The sequence below is a fragment of the Pristiophorus japonicus genome, chromosome 18 (genome assembly GCF_044704955.1).
Source record: "Pristiophorus japonicus isolate sPriJap1 chromosome 18, sPriJap1.hap1, whole genome shotgun sequence".
Classification (NCBI taxonomy): domain Eukaryota; kingdom Metazoa; phylum Chordata; class Chondrichthyes; family Pristiophoridae; genus Pristiophorus; species Pristiophorus japonicus.
In genome coordinates, this window is record NC_091994.1 from 23,891,733 (window position 1) to 23,903,830 (window position 12,098).

Consider the following 12,098-nt stretch of genomic DNA (forward strand, 5'->3'; position numbering starts at 1 on the left):
TTGTGCTCGGTGTGACTCTAACCAGTGGGGAGTCCCCCCCTTCCCCAGATTCCCATTGACTTAAATTTTCCTAGGGCCCCTTGATGCCACACTCAGTCCAATGCTGCCTTGATGTGAAAGGCATTCACTCTCACCTCTCGAATTCAACTCTTTTGTCCATGTTTGGACCAAGACTGTAATGAGGTCTGGTGCCGAGTAGTCCTGGCAGAATCCAAACTGAGCATCGGTGAGCAAGATTTAAAAAAAATAAATGGACTTGTTTTTTGACAGAAATTTAGCAAGTGGGAAAAAAAATCATAAATTTGCCCTTATTTGGAGTTGCTTTCCCAATGCAATTAAAAAAAATTCTCAACTTTGTCAATATAATATGCTCGGAAACTTCACTCTTCATTGCTCATCATGGGCTTTCCTGAAATGAGCATGATGATAACATAAAGCACAGAATGAGCATCAATAGTTAATCAAAATCAGAAGAAACTGTGCTGATATATAGTTCTGTGGCACGGATATTAAACAAATGAACAAAGGTGTAACCTTGAACATTAGTACTTGTACAGAGGTTCTGTACATTCTTTCTCCAAGATTTCTTGAAAACAGATGGCAGCTGAAATGATAACTTATCACCACAAGGACAGCTACAGTGCTTGGAAAAATAATACATTTTTAAAATGACAGAAGTCTTTTCCCCCCCCAAAAAAAACAATGTTTTTTTAAACTGCAAAATAACTTTTTTTGAGAACGTTTTATTAGGACATTATTATTAGGAGGACACTGTTGGGACATGGTTGCAAATTCATCCTACCTTGATGGAAGGAAGTCTAATTTTTTTTTTTTGTTGCCAATCTTTCCAATTATTTGTCAAATCACAAACGCCAGAGGTCACCTTGCACACATCAAGGATCACTCTGCGCCAATGCTCTTAGCCAAAAGCCACTGCACCGGTCCTGGAAGTACTGCAATACCAGGTTCGTGCCATGGAGGTGGATGGGTCAGGCCCCCCACACACCTCCGTGGAGGTGGATGGGTCAAGCCACCCCACCCACCTATTATTTCCAAAAAGCATAGGAGAATCACCTTCCTGATCCAGGGAGAACCACGTTGGGGTCATGGTTACTCCCCTGTCAGATCAGTTACGCATGATCTCAGCCAAAAGGCCGAGAAGCTAATTTATTTGCTGATTGCAACAGCTCCATGTGAAATGAGTTTGGATTGTCTTCATCCATGATTGTAGGCCTACAGCACAAACCCGCCCCCCGCCCCATCCCCCGAAACCCATAAAGTGGCAAACTCACTGCAAGGCCACAATGAAGGCTGGAGTGGGAAATGGAAACATTCAATGGAGGATGTTCTATTAATGTTGGGGTTAAGAAACATTTTGGGCAAAGTAGATGAAGCTTTCCTCTATAAGTGGACAGCTGCGTGGCCTGAGAGGGTAAACATTGTCACCGGGTGCTCAAGTGGAAATATCTCCACTTTTGACATCACATCTTAAATGACCAAAAATTAATCAAAATGCACAAAAAACCATAATGATCATTCAGTATGCACATTATCTAAATATGGAGATATAGCATCAGTTAATTGCCACATTCACTCATCATGTTTCAAATGAGAACTTAAAATATTTATATTCAGCTGGGAGTCTTCATCTCTGACAGAAAATGGAATACAAGTAAAAGTGGAATTACCTAGCGAGAAACCAGTGTCATCTTCCTTTTGGATTCTACACTGTTCAAGTAACAAGGCACCAACAGGCTATTAAAAAAATAACAAGTTAGTATATGAATTTTAAAAAGTCTTCCATATTATTTATATCATACATATTTGTCAATACTGATTTAGTTTCCAAAATTATTGTATCTGTTACTTCCTTATTAACGTAAGACAATGTGCCCATCTCTATTCAGCTGGACAGGTCATCAGTCAAACAAGTCATCTGCTACTTCAAGACTTTGAATGCCAATGGAAGTCTGGCCTAACTGCAGGACAAGATGGAGCAGGGAAAATTTCATGGACGCACAATATATATTCTTTCCTGTAAGTTATCGTCAGCCAGAAACCAGGCCACCAACTGGCAAAACATATTACACGTAATAGATATCCAAATGGCAATCACTATTGGAATTTCAACTAATGGAATGAAGCAAGCATTAAAATGTTAATGTTGCATTTACTCATTAACTCAGCAGCACTGTCCTATATATTATAATCGTATTTTTATCCTAAGGTGACTTTCCATTCATCTATAATCTGCATATTAAACTGTAAGTACATAAAATTTGGAATACCAGACATCTATTAAGAGGAATAGCAGATATTCCATATGTTTTGGTGAATGAGAGGTTATGCTGCTGAAGAGGTGGTGGCGGGGGGGGAAGAGAAGGGGAAAGGGTGGGTGGAAGAACATATGTGGGATATGGTGAGGTAGATGGGAGGGTGTACAGTACAGAAGAGCAGTGTTTGGGTTATGACAGACTGGAAACATAGAAAATAGGTGCACGAGTAGGCCATTCGGCCCTTCGAGCCTGCACTACCATTCAATATGATCATGGCTGATCATGCCACTTCAGTACCCCATTCCTGCTTTCTTTCTATATCCCTTGATCCCTTTAACTATAAAGGACCACATCTAACTCCCTTTTGAATATACCCAACGAACTAGCCTCAACAACTTTCTGTGGTAGAGAATTCCACAGGTTCACAATTCTCTGGGTGAAAAAGTTTCTCCTCATCTCGGTCCTAAATGGCTTACCCCTTATCCTTAAGACTGTGACCCCTGGTTCTGGACTTCCCAAACATCGGGAACATTCTTCCTGCATCTAACCTGTCCAATCCCGTCAGAATTTTATATGTTTCAATGAGATCCCCTCTCATTCTTCTAAATTCCAGTGAATATAAGCCTAGTCGATCCAGTCTTTCTTCGTATGTCAGTCCTGCCAGCCCGGGAATCAGTCTGGTGAACCTTCGCTGTACTCTCTCAATAGCAAGAATGTCCTTCCTCAGATTAGGAGACCAAAACTGTACACAATATTCAAGGTGTAGACTCACCAAGGCCCTGTACAACTGCAGTAAGACCTCCCTGCTCCTATACTCTATTCCTCTTGCTATGAAGGCCAACATGCCATTTGCCTTCTTCACCGCCTGCTGTACCTGCATGCCAACTTTCGATGACTGATGTACAGGTGACTGATGTACCAGAATACCCAGGTCTCGTTGCACCTCCCCTTTTCCTAATCTGTCACCATTCAGAAAATATTCTGCCTTCCTGTTTTTGTCACCAAAGTGGATAACCTCACATTTATCTACATTATACTGCATCTGCCATGCATTTGCCCACTCACCTAACCTGTCCAAGTCACCTTGTAGCCTCTTAGCGTCCTCCTACAGCTTACACTACCACTCAGCTTAGTGTCATCTGCAAGCTTGGAGATATTACATTCAATTCCTTCATCTAAATCATTAATGTATATTGTAAATAGCTGGGGTCCCAGCACTGAACCTTGCAGTACCCCACTAGTCACTGCCTGCCATTCTGAAAAGGACCCGTTTATTCCTACTCTTTGCTTCCTGTCTGCCAACCAGTTCTCTATCCACATCAATACATTACCCCCAATACTATGTGCTTTAATTTTGCACACTAATCTCTTGTGTGGGACCTTATCAAAAGCCTTTTGAAAGTCCAAATACACCACATCCACTGGTTCTCCCTTGTCCACTCTACTAGTTACATCCTCAAAAAATTCTAAAAGATTTGTCAAGCATGATTTCCCTTTCATAAATCCATACTGACTTGGACCGATCCTGTCATTGCTTTCCAAATACACTGCTATTACATCTTTAATAATTGATTCCAACATTTTCTCCACTACCGATGTTAGGCTAACCGTTTTCTCTCTCCCTCCTTTTTTAAAAAGTGGGGTTCCATTAGCTACCCTCCAATCCATACGACCTGATCCAGAGTCTATAGAATGTTGGAAAATGACCACCAATGCATCCACTATTTCTATGACCACTTCCTTAAGTACTCTGGGATTCAGACTATCAGACCCTGGGGATTTATCGGCCTTCAATCCCATCAATTTCCCCAACACAATTTCCTGACTAATAATGATTTCCTTCAGTTCCTCCTTCTCGCTAGACCCTCGGTCCCCTAGTATTTCCAGAAGGTTATTTGTGTCTTTCTTAGTGAAGACAGAACCAAAGTATTTGTTCAATTGGTCTGCCATTTCTTTGTTCACCTGATTCTGACTGCAAGGGACCTACATTTGTCTTCACTAATCTTTTTCTCTTCACATAGCTATAGAAGCTTCTGCAGTCAATTTTTTTTGTTCCCTGCAAGCTTACTCTCATACTCTATTTTCCCTCTCCTAATTAAATCCTTTGTCCTCCTCTGCTGAATTCTAAATTTCTCCTAGTCCTCAGATTTGCTGCTTTTTCTGGCCAATTTATATGCCTCTTCCTTGGATTTAACACTATCCCTAAGTTGTGAGTGTTTATATATATATATATATATATATATATCTTGCAAAACGCACAGGCATTGTCATTGTTCTTGAGAAGGCACAGCGTCAGGAGAGTCCAGAGAGTGAGTGGAGTCAGGGGCCAGGGCAGGATAAGCAATCAGGAATCGGCCTCCAGAGGAGCCATCACAGATACAGGATTCACCAGTAAAAATCTCCTGCTGCCCCTTGGCAATATCAACCCTCAAACGCAGTGCCGGTAGCTGGCGCCCAGGTAACAGCTGCAGCAAAGGCTGCATCTCCTAGGAACAGGAGACAGCCATTTAGCCCCTCAAGCCTATTCCTCTATTCAATGGGATCATGGCTAATCTGTGACTTAACTCCAAAATACCCATCTTTGCCCCACATCCCTTAATTCCTTTGGTTAACATAAATCTATCAATGTCAGATTTAAATTAATTAACCTATCAACTGCCATTTGCAGAAGAGAGTTCCAAACTTCTACCACCCTGTGTGTGTAGAAGTGTTACCTAACTTTACTCCTGGAAGGCCTGGGTCTAACTTTATGGCTATATCCTAGTCCTAGACATCTCAACCAGAAGAAATAGTTTCTCTCTATCTATCCTATCAGTTACCCTTAATATCTTGAAAACTTTGATCAAATCACCGTCTAAATTCCAGGGAATACAACCCTAGTGCATGTAATCTCTCTTCATAATTTAACCTTTGGAGTCTAAGTATCATTCTGGTAAATCTACGCTGCGCTCCCTTCAAGGCCAATATATCCTTCCTAAGGTGTGGTGCTGAGATCTGAACACAGTACTCCAGGTGTGGTCTAACCAGGGCTTTGTATAGCTGTAGCATAACTTCTACCCTCCTCCCCTCTTCCTCCAGTGGCACCAGCTTCAACCAACAGTAGCAGGTTGTTCAGTGACAAATGTATACTTGAGCAAATTGACATAGTTAACTTAAACAAAATCAGAATCAACAGTGCAAACAATTTAAATGTAACCAATATTTATGATGCAAAACCATGAGTGTAATGTACAATGTTTAAGGTCCATCTATGCATGCTGGAAGCAAGACTTTTAGTATATATTAGTGCCAAGGTTAGTGGGAAACTAGAAGATTGGGAAAATTTTAAACGACAGCAAAGAATGACTAAGAAAGCAATAAAGAAAGGAAAGATAGATTACGAAAGTAAACTTGCGCAAAACATAAAAACAGATAGTAAAAGCTTTTACAGATACATAAAATGGAAAAGAGTGACTAAAGTAAATGTTGGTCCCTTAAAAGATGAGAAGGGGGATTTAATAATGGGAAATGTGGAAATGGCTGAGATCTTAAACAATTATTTTGCTTCGGTCTTCACAGTGGAAGACACAAAAACCATGCCAAAAATTGCAGGTCACAAGAATGTGGGAAGGGAGGACCTTGATACAATCACTATCACTAGAGGGGTAGTGCTGGACAGGCTAATGGGACTCAAGGTAGACAAGTCCCCTGGTCCTGATGAAATGCATCCCAGGGTATTAAAAGAGATGGCGGCAGTTATTGCAGATGCATTCGTTATAATCTACCAAAATTCTCTGGACTCTGGGGAGGTACCAGCGGATTGGAAAGCAGCTCATGTAACGCCTCTATTTAAAAAAAGGGGGCAGACAAAAGGCAGGTAACTATAGGCCGGTTAGTTTAACATCTGTAGTGGGGAAAATGCTTGAAGCTATCATTAAGGAAGAAATAGCGGGACATCTAGATAGGAATAGTGCAATCAAGCAGACGCAACATGGATTCATGAAGGGGAAATCATGTTTAACTAATTTACTGGAATTCTTTGAGGATATAATGAGCATGGTGGATAGAGGTGTACCGATGGGTGTGCTGTATTTAGATTTCCAAAAGGCATTCAATAAGGTGCCACACAAAAGGCTACAGCGAAGATTCACCAGACTGATTCCCGGGATGGCGGGACTGACCTATCAAGAAAGACTGGATCAACTGGGCTTGTATTCACTGGAGTTCAGAAGAATGAGAGGGGACCTCATGGAAACGTTTAAAATTCTGACGGGTTTAGACAGGTTAGATGCAGGAAGAATGTTCCCAATGTTGGGGAAGTCCAGAACCAGGGGTCACAGTCCGAGGATAAGGGGTAAGCCATTTAGGACCGAGATGAGGAGAAACTTCTTCACCCAGAGAGTGGTGAACCTGTGGAATTCTCTACCACAGAAAGTAGTTGAGGCCAATTCACTAAATATATTCAAAAGGGAGTTAGATGAAGTCCTTACTACTCGGGGGATCAAGGGTTATGGCGAGAAAGCAGGAAGGGGGTACTGAAGTTTCATGTTCAGCCATGAACTCATTGAATGGCGGTGCAGGCTAGAAGGGCTGAATGGCCTGCTCCTGCACCTATTTTCTATGTTTCTATGTTTCTATGCAGAAGATAAAGGTACGCGGAGTCAGAGGAAATATATTAGCATGGATCGAGAATTGGCTGGCTAACAGAAAGCAGAGAGTCGGGATAAATGGGTCCTTTTCGAGTTGGAAATCGGTGGTAGGTGGTGTGCCACAGGGATCGGTGCTGGGACCACAACTATATAGACGACCTGGAAGAGGGGACAGAGTGTAGTGTATCAAAATGTGCAGATGACAAAGATTAGTGGGAAAGCAGGTTGTGTAGAGGACACAGAGAGGCTGCAAAGAGATTTAGATAGGTTAAACGAATAGGCTAAGGTTTGGCAGATGGAATACAATGTCGGAAAATGTGAGGTCCTCCACCTTGGAAAAAAAAAACAGTAAAAGGGAATATTATTTGAATGGGGAGAAATTACAACATGCTGTGGTGCAGAGGGACCTGGGGGTTCTTATGCATGAATCCCAAAAAGTTAGTTTGCAGGTGCAGCAGGTAATCAGGAAGGCGAATGGAATGTTGGCCTTCATTGCGAGAGGGATGGAGTACAAAAGCAGGGAGGTCTTGCTGCAACTGTATAGGGTATTGGTATGGCCGCACCTGGAGTACTGCGTGCAGTTTTGGTCACCTTACTTAAGGAAGGATATACTAGCTTTGGAGGGGGTACAGAGACGATTCACTAGGCTGATTCCAGAGATGAGGGGGTTACCTTATGATGATAGATTGAGTAGACTGGGTCTTTACTCGTTGGAGAGTTCAGAAGGATGAGGGGTGATCTTATAGAAACATGTAAAATAATGAAAGGGATAGACAAGATAGAGGCAGAGAGGTTGTTTCCACTGGTCGGGGAGACTAGAACTAGGGTGGGGGGCACAGCCTCAAAATACGGGGGAGCCAATTTAAAACCGAGTTGAGAAGGAATTTCTTCTCCCAGAGGGTTATGAATCTGTGGAATTCTCTGCCCAAGGAAGCAGTTGAGGCTAGCTCATTGAATGTATTCAAATCACAGATAGATAGATTTTTAACTAATAAGGGAATTAAGGGTTATGGGGAGCGGGCGGGTAAGTGGAGCGGAGTTCACGGCCAGATCAGCCATGATCTTGTTGAATGGCGGAGCAGGCTCGAGGGGCTAGATGGCCTACTCCTGTTCCTAATTCTTATCTTCTTGTCTTCCATGGCTTTCCCATGTAAAGTCAGGACAAAGTAAATTTCCCTCAGAGTGCATTAATGATGCTGTAGGAGCTTCTGAAGCTCCATCTAGTGATAAATGTTCAGGCATGACTGCATATTATAAAACGATGATCCCTGAATGCAAAACATAATACCCTGTATAACAAATATAGAATCATACAGCACAGCGGAGGCCATTCGGTCCATCATGCATGTGCGAGCTCTCTGCAAGAGATTTACCAATTAGTCCCACCCCCCTGTTCTTTCCCCATAGTCCTGCAAATGTTTCTTTTTCCAAGTATATATCCAATTCCCTTTTGAAATTTACTACTGAATTTGCTTCCTCCACCCTTTCAGGCAATGCATTCCAGATCATAACATACTGAGTAAAAAGATATTCGCCTCATCTCCCCCTGGCTTTTTTGGCAATTATCTTAAATCGGTGTCATCAGGTTACCAACCCTCCTGGCAGTGGAAAGTTTCTCCCCATCTACTCTCTCAAAACCCCCAGAATTCACATAACTAAATTGCCTCACCCCTGGTACCATTCTGGCAAATCTCCTCTGCAACCTCTCTCAAGTTCTTGACATCTTTTCTAAAATGTGCAATATATATATATGTAGACAGACATTTAGATTTTAAGTCACAACATATAATCTGACATTACCTTGCCTAAATTGACTCGAGTTAGGACAAGAATGTTACTGTATCTAAATAAGTGACTTAGTAAAGTATGGCAAATGGTTGGCATAATCAATTTTCAGTAATATAGTCATGGATGAATGTGTGCCAAGTGATTAGCATATCAAATAAACTTTGAAGCAGTCTTACCTCCTCTTCATCAATTCTGAAGTAGAAAAGAAAGTTGACAACTAGCTTCACTAGACGACTTTTTGCAGCTTGAGAGAAGAAACATATATACATTATAAGCAAAATTCTTAGTACCTATACTCTATGCCTAACTTGGTTACATTAATCCAAAACATTCTTGATACAAATGTTCCCATATGGGGTCTGGTGCTGGTAGCTCAACTGGGTGGGTGGAGAGGAGCAGATAAATCCTGAGTCAGCAGCTCTTAAAAAGGATAATAGGAAACTTTAAAGGTTTTCAGACACCTAAAAGCAACCATAATTTGATGGCAAAGATTATTGCAGCCTTTAAAAAGGTTACAAGTGTTTCTAATACATATTTCAGTCTTTCCAAAGGTTGTCTGGGACAAACAAAAAATAGCTAGCAATACCTAGTGGCTGGCAAAATCAATGCAGAGGCAGGAAACAGAGACTGTGTGTAATAATGGAGCTTGGAGCAGCAGCAAAATCAAACTAAGAATTTACAGTAACACACAGAACGTAACTATTCTGCCTTGAAATACTGAAAATAATAAACGGCCGCATCTCCTGCACCACATCACCTGAAACGAGCGTACTATGCTTAAACAAAGGGGACTACAGTGGGATGAGGGCAGAGTTGGCTAAAGTAGACTGGAAACAAGGACTAAACGGTGGCACAATTGAGGAACAGTGGAGGACTTTTAAGGAGCTCTTTCATAGTGCGCAACAAAAATATATTCCAGTGAAAAAGAAGGGCGTCAAGAGAAGGGATAACCAGCCGTGGATAACCAAGGAAATAAAGGAAAGTATCAAATCAAAGACCAATGCGTATAAGGTGGCCAAGGTTAGTGGGGAACTAGAGGATTGGGAATATTTTAAGCAACAGCAAAGAATGACTAAAAAAAGCAATAAAGAAAGGGAAGATAGATTACGAAGGTAAACTTGCGCAAAACATAAAAACAGATAATAAAAGCTTTTACAGATATATAAAACGGAAAAGAGTGACTAAAGTAAATGTTGGTCCCTTAGAAGATGAAAAGGGGGATTTAATAATGGGAAATGTGGGAATGGCTGAGACCTTAAACAATTATTTTGCTTCCGTCTTCACAGTGGAAGACACAAAAACCATGCCAAAATTTGCAGGCCACAGGAATGTGGGAAGGGAGGACCTTGAGACAATCACTATCACTAGGGGGGTAGTGCTGGACAGGCTAATGGGACTGAAGATAGACAAGTCCCCTGGTCCTGATGAAATGCATCCCAGGGTATTAAAAGAGATGGCGGAAGTTATTGCAGATGCATTCGTTATAATCTACCAAAATTCTCTGGACTCTGGGGACGTACCAGTGGATTGGAAAGCAGCTAATGTAACGCCTCTGTTTAAAAAAGGGGGCAGGCAAAAGGCAGGTAACTATAGGCCGGTTAGTTTAACATCTGTAGTGGGGAAAATGCTTGAAGCTATCATTAAGGAAGAAATAGCGGGACATCAAGATAGGAATAGTGCAATCAAGCAGACGTAGCATGGATTCATGAAAGGGAAATCATGTTTAACTAACTTACTGGAATTCTTTGAGGATATAACGAGCATGGTAGATAGAGGTGTACCGATGGATGTGGTGTATTTAGATTTCCAAAAGGCATTCGATAAGGTGCCACACAAAAGGTTACTGCAGAAGATAAAGGTACGCGGAGTCAGAGGAAATGTATTAGCATGGATAGAGAATTGGCTGGCGAACAGAAAGCAGAGAGACGGGATAAATGGGTCCTTTTCCGGTTGGAAATCAGTGGTTAGTGGTGTGCCACAGGGATCAGTGCTGGGACCACAACTGTTTACAATATACATAGATGACCTAGAAGAGGGGACAGAGTGTAGTGCAACAAAATTTGCAGATGACACTAAGATTAGTGGGAAAGCGGGTTCTGTAGAGGACTCAGAGAGGCTGCAAGGAGATTTGGATAGGTTAAGCGAATGGGCTAAGGTTTGGCAGATGGAATACAATGTCGGAAAGTGTGAGGTCATCCACCTTGGGGAAAAAAAAAAACAGTAAAAGGGAATATTATTTGAATGGGGAGAAATTACAACATGCTGTGGTGCAGTGGGACCTGGGGGTCCTTGTGCATGAACTCTTACATTGTATTCCATCCTTGTGCTTGAAACTCTTTTGGAGTTTACCTGAAAAACAAACATTAATCCGTACCCCCCGACCTGGATGACACACCAGACATTTACAAGGCCCTTTTTTTCCTTTTTTTGGTATCCCAAAAGTTAGTTTGCAGGTGCAGCAGGTAATCAGAAAGGCAAATGAAATGTTGGCCTTCATTGCGAGAGGGATGGAGTACAAAAGCAGGGAGGTCTTGCTGCAACTGTATAAGGTATTGGTAAGGCCGCACCTGGAGTACTGCGAGTAGTTTTGGTCACCTTACTTAAGGAAGGATATACTAGCTTTGGAAGGGGTACAGAGATGATTCACTAGGCTGATTCCAGAAATGAGGGGGTTACCTTATGATGATAGATTGAGTAGACTGGGTCTTTACTCCTTGGAGTCAGAAGGATGAGGGGTGATCTTATAGAAACATTTAAAATCATGAAAGGGATAGACAAGATAGAGGCAGAGAGGTTGTTTCCATTGGTAGGGGAGACTAGAACTAGGGGGCACAGCCTCAAAATACGGAGGAGCCAATTTAAGACCGAGTTGAGAAAGAATTTCTTCTCCCAGAGGGTTGTGAATCTGTGGAATTCTCTGCCCAGGGAAGCAGTTGAGGCTAGCTCATTGAATGTTTTCAAGTCAAAGATAGATAGATTTTTAACCAATAAGGGAATTAAGGGTTACGGGGAGAGGGCGGGTAAGTGGAGCTGAGTCCACAACCAGATCAGCCATGATCTTATTGAATGGCAGAGCAGGCTCGAGGGGCTAGATGGCCTACTCCTGTTCCTAATTCTTATGTTCTTAAAGCTCAATGTGAAATTAGACCGGACAGTGACTACACTTCAAAAAGTATTTCACTGACTGTCAAGCGCTTTGGGACATCCGGTGGTCATGAAAGGCGCTATATAAATGCAAGTCTTTTTAAAACAAAATCCAATCACAACTACATGGGGATTCAGCGCTAACCTTCAGACTCTGGATTTTGGAAGGATTGCTGAATTGGGGCAACTTCACCCCGAACTCTGGAAAAATGCATCTCTCATGGTTGCATGAGGAGGTCAAATCTAAAGGTTTATTTGCTGG

The 12,098-nt window shown here is 41.9% G+C and overlaps 1 protein-coding gene and 1 pseudogene across 6 annotated transcripts in view; both read right to left on the reverse strand.

The window, feature by feature from the left end:
* Window positions 1-12,098, reverse strand: part of plekhj1 (pleckstrin homology domain containing, family J member 1) — a 36,491-nt gene that overhangs the window by 18,741 nt on the left and 5,652 nt on the right. For all 6 annotated transcript variants that reach the window (XR_011587587.1, XR_011587586.1, XM_070859780.1 and 3 more), the window contains exons 2-3: window positions 8,869-8,936; window positions 1,689-1,755 (exon numbers count right to left, since the gene is read on the reverse strand). Coding sequence is in view for 4 of the 6 variants with exons in the window: in XM_070859780.1 (XP_070715881.1) it covers window positions 1,689-1,755; window positions 8,869-8,936 (135 nt within the window). In the remaining 2 variants the exon portion in view is untranslated. The remainder of the gene's footprint in view (window positions 1-1,688; window positions 1,756-8,868; window positions 8,937-12,098) is intronic.
* Window positions 929-1,166, reverse strand: LOC139229501 (U2 spliceosomal RNA; annotated as a pseudogene).